Below are 13232 nucleotides of genomic sequence, written 5' to 3'. Positions count from 1 at the left end.
TTGAGCCACAGGCGCCAAGCCAAGTGCACCTTTATTTACAAAATACTCATTATAAAATTTTACAAAATATTTATAAAAAATATTCTCTACATGTTGGCTATCTCTTTGTAAAAGTTTGTAATGAATATTTTGTGAATAAAGGTACATTGAGGTACAATTTCCCATTTTCCCCATGTGTGGCAACTTTTGGGACACCTTGTATATCTGGATGGCTTGGAGTTAGGGTGGCTGGGAAGAGCCAAAGAAATCAAAAAGACAGACCAGGCTAGACTACCTAAGCCTAATAAAGGAGCCCTGAAAAGGAGTTTGACTTTTCTTCTGATGGCAACAAAAAGCTGCTAAAGTTTACTTTTTGAAGTAGGAGGGTGACAAGATCAGTCATGCACATTAGAGAAAGATGTATCGGACTTTGTGGCAAAGGAACTGGACAGTACAGTAGATGGGTAGGACACCAGCAAAGGAGGCTGTGGCAGAAATTGTGTTGCTGGTGGCCTGGTCTCAGCAACTCTGTTTGCCTAAGGCAGGTGGAGCAGCCCTGCAAATTTGATACTGGCAGTTAAAAATTAAGATTGGCTGAGCCCGATTCTCTAGTATGTACACCTCTCCCTGAAGTAGATCCTTTTGGAAGTTGCATTAGGTCTCCAAGGCCACTAGGGTGCCATTAAACTCCTGTTTCAGCGCACTAAATGGAATGGAATCTCAGCCTGCAGTCAGCCAGTAAATGAGTATAACTTATGTTGAATTCCAGTTAATGTACAGTGTTAGAAGTAGCATTAAGTCTGGAAAGTCACTGGGGTGCCATTTGGAGCACTGAACTGTGATTTACTTGGTCAGACCCTCATGGCCTGTATGTGCCAATAGAGCTTCCAAGGGCTTTCCTACTTCGTTTCAGGGGATAAATTATAGAATGAAAACATCCATTTTTAAAAATATATTTTCTATATCTTATTCATTTTCTTGGTTTGTGGGGCTTATTGAGGTCAGTATTTATTGCTCAAAAACGTGACATTTAAATGAAAGTACACGTAACAAGTCATAACCTAAAAATGGGTAGTTTAAATGAAAGTACCAGATCTTAACCCACCGTAAATTTTTCCTATCAAATGTGTATTTTAGCCAAAGCTAAAAAAATTGATACCCACACCCTTATAGAAAAAGAAATTTAAACTTTTATTTTATAAGGAAGTTTTAAATGGTCTTTGTTTGCTTTATATAATGTCAGTATTAATTAATTGTTCACTGATATGCAAATACCCAAAAAGAAAATTATATACCCGTGGGGTCTAATGTTTAACAAAAACAAAACTGATATCATTCTGATAAGTCCTTGGAGGTCTGAGACTATGTCTCAGTCATCTTTTTATTCCCCAGGTAATTATCATCATGAGCCTGATATTTAATATAAGTTTAATTAGTGTGTGACTGCCACATGCAAATGAATGTTAATATGGGAAGCTCGTCTAGTGAGGGCCCAAGGGTGGTGGTGGAGAAGCAGTTGTGTGAGAGCTCTCTGCTTATCTGAGATAGGTGTTCTGAAAACTTTGAACAATTGATATTCCTGAAATGTACAAATGAACAACGCTCCACTATGAGCCTATGCGATAACTGAATTTGAAACTATCTTAGGAAATATTTTTTCTTCTTAATAAAAATAACAGATCCTTGGGTCAGACTTTCAAAGTTCATAGATGCTTGATAAGTAAGTAGGAAAAGAATTTTAGGTATGCAAAAGGACTAAGTCCTATTTATCTAATTTGGAAAAGTAAAAAGAAAGACAAAAATACAGTAGAGAATTTTAGACGTTTAGAGAATTTTGCTGGAGTATGAACAATGACAGTACCTACCATTTGTGTGATATTGTAGAGTGTCCGTTATGCTTTCCAAAACATTACTTCATCCAAGCCCTTGGAACACTAAGAAATATGGTTCTTACAGACAAAGGAATTATGTCTTAGAGAGGTTAGGTGACTTGTCCAAAGTCCAACTAGCTCCTAAGTGATGAACTGATAACTGTTTTCTGAAAACTGTTTTAAGCCAATACTTAAATGTTCAGCAGCAAGTAAATAATTGGCACAACTACTGCGTTTTATACCTGAAGTCATCTGTGAATAGTGAGGTCACACTGAAGATTTTCCTCCTCGAACCGCTACCCATTTGCCATAAATTTTTGATTAAAAAATGGCTTATCTAATTACAGAAGCAACACGGGTTCTGAGTTGAAAATTCAGGAATGTTTTATACATTGGCTTCATGAATCTCATGCTTTAAAAAAGAATTTGTCACCAAAAATACTTTCTGTTGTTTTAGTTTTCACTTTTACAGATAGTATGGGAATATTTTTCGTGTCATTAACTGTCATTATATAATCTTAACAGCTTAGTAGTGGGCCATCTCCTGGATAACACCCATTAAGGACTTAGGGCAGCGATTCTCCCACAGGAACTGTCTTAAAGGGCCGCGGCATTAGGAAGGTGGAGAACCCCTGACTTAGGGTGTGTTTCTGTGTTTCCTTGTTAGAAACAACATTGAAGAACATCTCTTCTATTTTCTTGCCTAATCCATACTTTTTCTTCTTAGAGTGAATGCCTTCTGATAAAATTGTTGCATGAAATGGTACAGTTTAACCACAGTTTTTCAGTCATTAACCAGATAGCTTAACAGGAAGTCTATTCCTATTTAAATCCCCATTTGGGGGTATAGACATGCAGAGGTGTCATTTTTTACACATTGGCTAATCCTCGATCTTTTGCAAAACTATTGCCAACATGTTAGCAATAATATATCATTGTTTTGCTTAGTTTAACAAGATAGCAAATGATGTAAGGGAGGGAACTAAGATTTTCTCTGTGATAGTACATGTCACCCATAAAACACGGATCATGATCCTCTGTCATCTTAGTTGTGTCAAATTCATCAAGTGCTGCGTTTGTTTTCTTGTGAAGTGAAATAATGTAATAGCTTGTTCAGTGGGCCGTTTCAATGACCATATAATACAAGTCTGCAAGTATTTTAAGTTGAAGACTAAATAGACTTTTAATACTACTTATTTGGAAGTAGCATTCTAGTTTTTGAGCTAGTATGAACCTTAAAGATCATCTAATCTGATCCTATTATTTTATATTAAGCATATTTAATGCAAAGACATGAAAAACATCTTGTGCGCTTTACAAATTGAAATGAAAAGTTCAATGTCTAATAGTTTTGTACAAATGTATAATTATATTCTTACTATAGAAATTACTGATGTCCTCACAAATTTAAATCTCTTTTCAAATCTTTGTAATAGAGTGAAACTAAAATCATCAGCCATTTTAAGAAAAAAAAAATATTTAGCCTTAGCAAAGGTTATAGAACAACCAAATTCCCAATTCTGCCTTATTTAAGATATTTTCTTGTAGTCAGGAAATTATTCTACTTAGCTTAGTAAACTGTATTTCTTTTTGTTTTATTTTAGGTAGCAGTTTTACAACATCATCAGCATTATATACAGGAAATAATTCACTCACAAATTCCTCTGGATTTAACAGTTCACAGCAGGTAATTTTTTAAAAGCCAATATAACTTTGGAAATATTTTAAAATGCAACATAATTTCTTATATAAAGAAAGATTTATATTAAACTGTGAGTGAGAGCAATTCTAAACCTTTAATATTGCAGTTTCTAGTTTTCTTTTTAAAAAATGTCTTCAAGTGTTTTATGGTGGTGAGTTGCTTGCTTTTCAGATTGGTTGAAATTCACCTAATAACATATCATAGATTAGAAGAAAATATGTGTATAATCTTACACAAAATTTGTTTAAAAGTCTGAGCTCAGCATTTGGTGTAGACTTGCCTTCCTGTGTGAATTTAGAAACGGCACAGTGACATATATTTACGATTACACTTTGAAATGTCAGAGATAAGCTGCAGCATTTTGACAGATTCCTCTCGTGTGGTTTGATCTGGTAGGACTATCCATCTTATCCTGGCTTTGGCCAGGGTCAGTACGCACAGTATTACAATAGCTCACCGTACCCCGCACATTACATGGCCAGCAGCAACACCAGCCCGGCGACTCCCTCCACCAATGCCACCTACCAGCTTCAGGAGCCACCATCTGGCATCACCAGCCAAGCAGTTACAGATCCCACCGCAGGTAATTATGTGAATTTTATTAGTCCTGCAGGCTGTATTTCTGGTGGTTTAAATGCATTTTCTGTAGTCATCTAGTCATACACTGGTTGCACAATTTTGGCAAGTTTTGGCCAGGACTAAATATAAGCAGAATTAATGTGACATGAACTTTTTGCCGGTTTTTTATTTATTTGCGAATTATAGAAAACTATATAAGCTTAAAAAGCATGCCTGTGGTCTCATCTACTTGGGAGGCTGAGGCAGGAGGATCACTTGAGCAGAGGAAGGGGCAGCGGTGGACTGTGATCATACCGCTGTTCTCCAGCCTGGGTGACAGAGCCAGACCCTGTCTCAATAAAAAGGAATTAGAAGAAATGATTTATTAAATATAACCTAATGCTTTCTGTTTTGAGGTAAAAATAAAATAGTTAAAATAATGAATGTTTGTTGGAATAGCTTCTGATCATTTTTTCTTTTAATAAACGTATTGAATGTAAAGTCAGTATTTTATATATTGGGAAGTCAGACTTTTTCATTATCTGAACTTGTGGAGCACCAGGTTCTGCCTTTCAACTTCATTTCTGAGATTTTGACCAAATTACAATGACTATAGGTAAAGTTGGGACAAATGGACAATAGTGAATCTTCTTACTCATGTGCGTGGAATATCTGTCCATTTATTGAGAACTTTTATTTCTCATCAGAATCTTGTAGTTTTCCTCATATAGATTTTATACACATTTTTAAGGTTATACCTAAATATTTATTTGTCTCTTTTTTCTTTTTTTGGTGTTGATGGAAATGGTGGTATGTTTTAATTTCAAATTCCAATTGCTCATTGCTAGTATATAGGAAAGCAATTGACTTTTGCCTATGTGTTGTATCCTGAATCCTTGCTTTAATCACTCACTTAGTTCCAGAAGTTTGTTTATTGTTGTTTTTGTTGATTTCTTTGACATTTTCTACATAGACAATTATGTCTTCTATGAACAAAGATAGTTTTATTTCTTCTTTCCCAGTCTGTATACCTATTAATTCCTTTTCTTATTGCATCAGCTAGGACCCCTAGTACCATGTTGAATAGGGGTGTTAGGGGGACATCTTTGCTTTATTCCTGATCTGAGGGCAAAAGCACCTAGTTTCTTACCATCGAGTATGATGTTAGCTGTAGGGTTTTTGTTTTTTTTTAAGATGTGCTTATCAACATAAAGAAGCTCTCCTCTATTCCTACTTTACTGAGAGTTTTTATTATGAATGGATGCTAAATTTTGACAGTGCTTTTTATGCATCTATTGATATGATCCTACAATATTTCTTCTTTAGCCTATTGGTATGTGAAAATTACATTAATTAATTTTCAAATATTAGCTCATTCTTGCATATCTAGAATATATCCGACTCGGTCATGGTATATAATTATTTTTATACATTGTTGGATTCAGTTTACTAATATTGTGTTGAGGATCCTTGTATCTGTGGTTATGGGAGATACTAGTCTGTAGTTTTTATATTTTGCAATGTCTTTGTCTATATCTTTGTGTCTTTTTCATGTCCTTATAAGGTCTACACGTCTTTATAATGTTTCAGTACTAGGGTAATGCAAGCCTCATTAACTGACTTAGGAAACATTCTCTCTGCTTCAGTTTTCTGAAACAGATTGTAGAAAATTGGAATAATTGTTCCTTAAATATCTGATACAATTCACCAGTCACCCCATCTGGGTCTAATGCTTTCTGTTTTGGAATGTTTTTCATTGTTAATTCAATTTCTTTAATAGACACAGGCCTATTTAGATTGTTTCTCCTTGTGCAAGTTCTGTCAGATTGTATTTTTCAAAGAATTGGTTCATTTCATTTAGTTTATTTAATTTGTGGGTGTTCATAATATTCTTTTATTATCCCGATAATGTCCATGGGATGGCTAATGATGACTCTCTTTCATTTCTAATATCAGTAATTTGTATATTCTCTCTTTTTATATTGGTTAGGGTGGGTAGAGGTTTATCAATTTTGTTGATCTTTTCAAAGAGCTAGACGTGAGGTGGCTCACTGCTATAATCCTAGCCATCTGGGAGGCTGAGGCAAGCGGACTGCTTGAGCTCAGGAGTTTGAGACCAGCCTCAGCAAAAGTAAGACCTGGCCTCTATTAAAATATAGAAAAACTGAGGCAAGAGGATCACTTGAGCCCAAGAGTTTGAGGTTGCTAAGAGCTATGATGATGCCTTGGCCTTCTACCAAGGGTAGAGGCAGAATGAGACTCTTATCTCTTACTGATTTTTCCCTGTTGTTTTCCTGTTTTAATATTATTCACTGCTCTGCTTTCTATTATTTCTTTTCTTTTGTTGGCTTTTGAGTTAGCCTCATTTTTTAAGACCTTCCTTCTTTTCTAATGTATGTTCAATGCTATAAATTTCCCTCTAAGCACTGTTTTTGTTGCATCCCACAAATTTGATAAGTTCTTCTTTTCATGTTTATTGAGTTTAGAATATTTTTATTTTCATTTTCATTACCACTGGTAACCCTCCCTTTGAATGAGGTACATATTTATAAACATCTTATTGGAGGAAAAAAACCTTAGAAATTTGCTATATATATTTGCTATATATTAGTCACCTAGTGACTCACATCCTGCCAATTAAATGGCTTTCTATTATAAGAAAATGTTTGTAGTTTTTCAGAAGAAAGGTATTCCATGGTGAATTCATGAAATAATTTTATGAAAGAAAATTTTGATCCAAATCAGCTTTTTTCCTTGTTCCATCTAAGACGATGAGGCAGTGTTACAGTTATATCCATTACTGCTATAAATTTTAATTGATGGGTTTCACTTATTGTTAATTTCTTTTTAAAAACTATTCTTTACAAAGTCAATGGTTTTCTTCTATGTCTGAAATATAAAGAGATGGGGGGAAAAAGCAATTTCCAGGTGTTTTCCTTTTGCACTAATACCTAAACTAACATTGCTCCTCAACCACTGAGATGAAAGAGTAGGGTATTACTTAGTATTGAACCCTTCAAGCTAAAGGCATCTTACTACCAATATAACTGAATACATGATTTTAAAAAATGATAAAATGATAAACGTAATTTAACTATTTGAGAGTATTGTCTTTTTTTTTTTTTTTGAGACAGTCTGACTATGTGGCCCTCAGTAGAGTTACTGTCACAGCTCACAGCAACCTCAAACTCTTGGGCTTAAGCAATTCTCTTGCCTCAGCCTCCTAAGGAGCTGGGACTATAGCTGCCTGCCACAATGCCCAGCTATTTTTTTGGTTGCAGTTGTCATTATTGTTTAGCAGGCTGGGCTGGGCTCGAACCTGCCAGCCTCGGTGTATGTGGCCAGCGCCCTACTCACTGAGCTACGGGTGCTGAGCCTGTCATGAAATTTTTAAATTAACTCCCCCCCCCCAAAAAAACAGCACCTAAGCCATTCTTTTAAAAATATTTTTTCCTTTTTATCATATGATTCATATATGTATAATCAAAATGTGAACACTCATATGTAATCTAGTTACTGTGCTATCTTTAAATAATTTTGTTTGAAAATGTATTTCTTATTCAAAATAGTTTTAGAGCATATAATAATTATGATAGCTACTACCATCATAAATAGTAAAATACAATCCACCGCAATGGTGCTTAGAGCTTGGCATTCACCATCACACGCAATCCTACAATATTCCATGAGCTAGGTACTATTCGTCCCCATTTTACAGATGAGGAAAATGGGGCATGTAGCTCAGAAATGCTCAATAAACATGAAGTAGCATTGATCAAAGATTTTGAGGTTAAATTATTCTGAAAGGACTATTCACCTATAACATTTTATTTTTTAAATAATACAGAGCAATCAGAGAAGAATCTTGAGTGCTTAGTGAATAAAACGTTGGTGAAAGTGAAATAAAAGCTAATTATTAGGAATAAGTTTTAGATTGAATGCCATTTTCAAAGTCAATTTTTTCAAAGGATTTGTTCATTTGCATTTCTTATGAAAAGCTCCATGCTGAAATCTACCTTCACATACATGGACCGCCTGCGTACCATTTACTGGTTAAGGTGATGTACGGGAATCTTGCCAATATTGAATTTCAAGTGACAGAGGAAAAATCAGTATAAGAGGGAATTCAATATGCATGGGAAACCATTTGTTCCCTCTGCTTCTTTGATCCCTGCCAAGGCACAAGAAAGTAGAGCAAAGCTCCTGAAAAGGGGGAATGTTCTTGTGCAAAGTCTCAGGACTCTGGGCTCTCCCAGGAACTCCGGGTAACAAGATGAAAAACTAAATTGCCAGCTATCTTGCCTCTAAATGCAGGAAATTTGGCTCTCGTCTGAACTCCCTAACATGCCCACATCTTTCCCAAGGTTTGCAATAGCAACCTCATTTTCATAAGATGCCTACATTTTGCTGAGTGAACAGTTTGGGAATCTGCAGGCCATATTTGCTCATTGTCACAGATGCCTTGTGGACTTGGGAGAAGTTTGCAATTTGCTCAGCTCCAAAATAAACTATTTCAGTGAAACAGTTTTAACTAACATTTTGGAAACATTTGTTGGCAAAACAAATATTTGTATCTAAAATAGCCAGGCTATTAAGATGTGAGAAAACAAAACAGATGTTTGTTTTGGGTTGTCAGGTTTGTTTGTCTTAATGGCATTTGTTTTCTTTCTTTCTTTCTGTTTTTTTTTCCCCCAGAGGATATATAGTGGTAACCTTAATGGGATTATACAATTCATGGAAATCAAGTTCATTCTTCATTTTATATTGTCTGCAATGCCATAAAAATGAATTTCGTTACCTGTGAATTTTGGTCTATGTTTTCAAGATATGAAAAATTCACTCTTTGTTTACCCATTTGGTTCCTTGTTACTGGTTGGACTAATTATTTCAATTGGTTAGCCAGATGTCAAGATGCCCTAGAGTCATGTTTAGTACATTGGACTCCAGTATATAATTCTTTCTCCTATTTATAACATATGATTTGTATGTGAAGAATCATATACATAAGAAAGCATGTTTTATTCAGCGCATTGATTTAGTTTACTCATCCTATGAAACATTTATTATTTTATCTTTTGTAACTAATTGATTCATTATTTGAAAGTATTAAGTGTCCTATGGGAATCAACACAAATCAATATACCAACTTCCCTTGTTTAAGGTGGATGACGTCAGCGTTTACTGATCAATTTTTGAGTTGCAGAGGGTTGCGAAGAGGATATATAAAGTAATACTGTTCAAAGTAATACAGTTCGCCTCCCTCCGCCTCATTTAACTGGGATTGCGTGGTCTAGTAAATGGGTTTGAGATTAAGTTTTAAATGAAGGTAGTACTGCTGCATCATTCTTGCCAATTGTATTCCCAGCTAGATTTCTAAAACCTTTTGTTTAATGAATATTTTTGAATTTACTAAATAATAATACAGGACCAGGAGACAAAATTATAAAGGCACAGAAGTGTCTACAGAGGACTGGGTGCAGTGGCTCAGGCTTGCAGTCCTAGCACTCTGGGATGTCAAGGTTGGAGGATCCCTTGAGGTCAAGGAGTTCCAGACCAGCCTGACCAAGAGTGAGACCCCATTTCTGCTAAAAATAGAAAAATTAGCTGGGCATGTGATCTGGTTTATTGATTGACTTGGTAATAGTGGATTGCCATGAAAATCATGTCTCACGGTTTTTTCTGAGAGAAATGCCTTCTGAGTGTCAAACAGTTAATTTAAAAATATTTAGAATGCAACCAGTTTGTGAGTTTACAGCTCTCTTATACCCACAAACCCACTTGAATAACTTTAGTATGAAGCTAACTGAGCAACAGGGGAGCTTTTAAGCTAAAAGTGAGCTTATAGATTCTTTTGCCTGAAACCTTCACTTTACTGAATATGAAGAAGGAATCCAGAAAACTAATTTAAATTTTTCCAAAGCAGCACAGCCTGCCATCCACAGTGTCTCTTGATGGCACACTGGAGTGACAGCCTTGGGAGATAGATAGAAGGGCATGGTGTGGTCTTTCCCATGCTTCTCTGAGCACATCTGCCTCCTGAAGATGGAGGTGGAGGTCCGTTTATCCTTAAGTGAGTTCCAAGGTAGAATCAGGGACACACGTTATCATGTTTCAAATTATCAGGGTTCCTCTACTTTAAGTCTTTTCTGATCCTTTGATGCAGCTGTATTCATTGAGAATTAAATATAATGTAGAGTAGGATTTTCTAACCATACCCAGCCAGATACCACTTTCCACCTGTGCTCCCCTTACCCCTCCCCCTGGGATTATCATTGAACTCCTCTTGGCTGCCACTCTTTCTTGAAATATAATTTACAGAAACTGGAGTGGTAGCTAGGGATTTGGAGTTAGGCTAAGTTTGGTTTGAATCTGGTGCTACCATGTTCTCGGGGTGGGTCACATAGCTCCTTGGAGTATCATTTCTCCATGAAATGAGGATAATGCCACTCTTGTGTATGGGATGACTGTGAAAATGAAATGATGTAAGTGGCCAGCAAAGTGACTGACATATATCAGGCCCTCAAACATCTGTTTCTTCAATTCATTCTGATTTTTAATCTCCCAGTTTTAAATTATCAGAGTCACACGATCACATTTAACTCTGAAGGTTTGATGGTCCATTACTTTCTAGGTCTATGTGGATCCCAAGCGCTTTTGGGGAAATAAGGCCTTCCCTCCAGACTGTGATTTTCCGTGTTCAAGATATTCCTGGTTGGGCCCCTTAATTTTCATAAGACAATGTCATTTCACTTCTCAGCAGAGCTAACTTAGTAAAGCATATTGGTCTCCACGTAACCCAGCAACCAATCACTGTACTCAGAGTAACACATTAGTGTAATCTCATACTTCATTGCTGCTTAAAACTCAAAGGAGGATCTTGTTTTAGTCAGCTAGAAGAAAGCAAGCTAATAGCCCCATCCTTCTAGACATTTAATATTCTACCGTTAAAAATATGCCTAAACCTGATGGTCTGACCCTTGAAGTATCGAGTCAGCTGAAATCAGCCTTAAAGGCAGGGATCTTGTGAACCGTGCTGTTTACTGTGACGATGTGGTCCGGGCATTCCACAGCATCCCTCAGTGAGCGATCCTGGGAGGCATTTCCCTCTTGTCTCTGCACTGAGAACACCTGCAGTTCTGTTGAGAAATTGGTTTGTCACATAATATGTGGCCCATGAATAAGAGAACTGTCCATGCCTTCGCCCTCTGTTGAGTGTAAACCTCAGGGCTGGAAGACCTGCCCGGACCCCTCCCTCCCTGGCTTTCTTTTACTCTTCTGACTCTGGTTTTTCTAATGTACTGATTCACTTTTTTAAAGGTTGCTGTGTAGTTATTGTGTATCTATTTGGTGGGTTAAGTTCTTCTTGGAGAAAGGTAGGATATAAATTATTCTGAAAATAAAAATGTAAATGTTTTATTGAATGAGACTAAGAGCCACAGAGAAAATCCATCACAACCACTCCGTGCCCAAGGAGCACATACTTTGCAAATTGTGCTCCATCCAAAATTTTGAAGATCCCACTTTTTGGTTAATACGCTCACAGAAACATCCTCAGGATTCTTGGGCAGTGTAGACCCCCAAGAGCAAACACCTCTCTATCTACATTCTACTCCTGCTCCCAAACCCACCCTGTCTAATTAATAGGCTTGTTATTAGTTTCAGTTCAGCTGTTTTATATATTTTATATAAAAAAAGGATTTTTTTTATTGTTGGGGATTCATCAAGGTAAACAAGCATGTTGCCAACAGTAAAATACCTCCCAATGTAAACATCTCGCTTTCTCTACCATGGGCATTTTCAGCTTTTGTAACTTGTTTTATCTTCCATCCCTGACTATCTTTAAATGTTCTCCCTTCAAACATCTGAAGACCTGCAGGCTTTGCTCTGAGTCTCTTTGCCTTCCAGTTTCTGATTGTTTTTCCTAGAGCACATGTTTCAGTGTGTTCTTTCATCTCCTTCCCTCCCTTGACTCCACTTTGCAGTTGACGAAGATGACAAGGAATGCTCGCTGCCCGCCCGTAATTGTGCTATTAAATTGCATCACACTGTTCCCAACTTGAAGGAAAAGTAGAAAACATGGTTTCCTCCACTGATGTATGAAAAGGAGGGTTGATGGCACACTTCACCATTTCATTAGTCATCAAGCACCTCTTACTTTCAAAGAACTGTTGGGTTCCGTGACGATACAGAAAGCCAGAGGGTCACTCCCTGCCTCACGGAGCATTTTACTACTCAAGAAAACAGCCATGTGGAAAGCCAAACCTAATAAAAATTCAATTTTAAAAATACCACACTGAAAAGAAACAAAGTGCTTGGGAAGAAGGCAGAAACAGATTTTTTTTTTTTTTTTACAGTAAGTGTTTGTAGAAAAGAATTAACCAAGGTGAAATTTATCCTCTGCATTGAGGAGTGAATGAGTAAGAGACAGAGGAAAGGGAAGAGGTCTTTATTCAAGGCTAGAGAGATAGAACATTGTAAATGACAGGATGTCATTTCCATGGGAACACACACTTAAATTATATTTTCATTTCATTAAAGGATGAATATATTTTCAAGGTGGAAGATCACTTTGTAATCTTTGCAAATCACTAAATCTTGACAGGTGACTTTGAGCAATTCACTTAACACAGCAATAACAATAACAAATACTTTAGCGTGTGTTATTTGATAGAATCCACAGTGATGCTGCCCTCATTTTGTTGAGGAACCTGAGGTCTAGATAATATCCAGGTAATTAGGTACATTACAAGCTACCAAGGCCATTCTGGCCACTTTAATGTCTTAATTTGTTGGTTATGCTGTCTACTGCACTGAAATTTGATCTAACCAATTTCTACACTCTGTCCTTTAAGTTAGGGAGAATGTGCAGATGGACCAAAAGTTTTAAGAGCTACACCATCTACAGGTGGGTTATTTCCCAAACAGTGAAAGGAAAGGAAGGCCCCATTTCTAGAGTCAGCCAGGGTCGCATAATCCCTGCAGCCAACCCTGGTCCTTGGAAGCTGCTTTCCTTTGTCCTCAAACCTCCTGAGGATGGTGGTGGCCAAGCGTTCCCAGGCAGGTGCCCATCGGAGCTGGCACAGACTGTCTCTGTCCTTGTCATTGCCAAGTGAGACTTTTGG

At 36.8% G+C, this 13232-nt stretch overlaps 1 protein-coding gene across 8 annotated transcripts in view; it reads left to right on the top strand.

Annotated features, from left to right (window-relative positions):
• EYA1 (EYA transcriptional coactivator and phosphatase 1) overlaps window positions 1-13232 on the top strand; it is a 308341-nt gene that overhangs the window by 219299 nt on the left and 75810 nt on the right. For 6 of the 8 annotated variants that reach the window (XM_012809807.2, XM_012809809.1, XM_003797263.2 and 3 more), the window contains 2 exons: window positions 3455-3537; window positions 3949-4135. In XM_012809807.2, the coding sequence (XP_012665261.2) occupies window positions 3455-3537; window positions 3949-4135 (270 nt within the window). The remainder of the gene's footprint in view (window positions 1-3454; window positions 3538-3948; window positions 4136-13232) is intronic. The other 2 variants (XM_012809810.1, XM_012809808.1) reach the window with 1 other exon arrangement.

The sequence above is a fragment of the Otolemur garnettii genome, unplaced genomic scaffold, assembly GCF_000181295.1.
Source record: "Otolemur garnettii isolate 467f Iridium unplaced genomic scaffold, OtoGar3 scaffold00113, whole genome shotgun sequence".
Lineage (NCBI taxonomy): Eukaryota > Metazoa > Chordata > Mammalia > Primates > Galagidae > Otolemur > Otolemur garnettii.
This window is presented reverse-complemented; position numbering and strand designations above follow the sequence as displayed.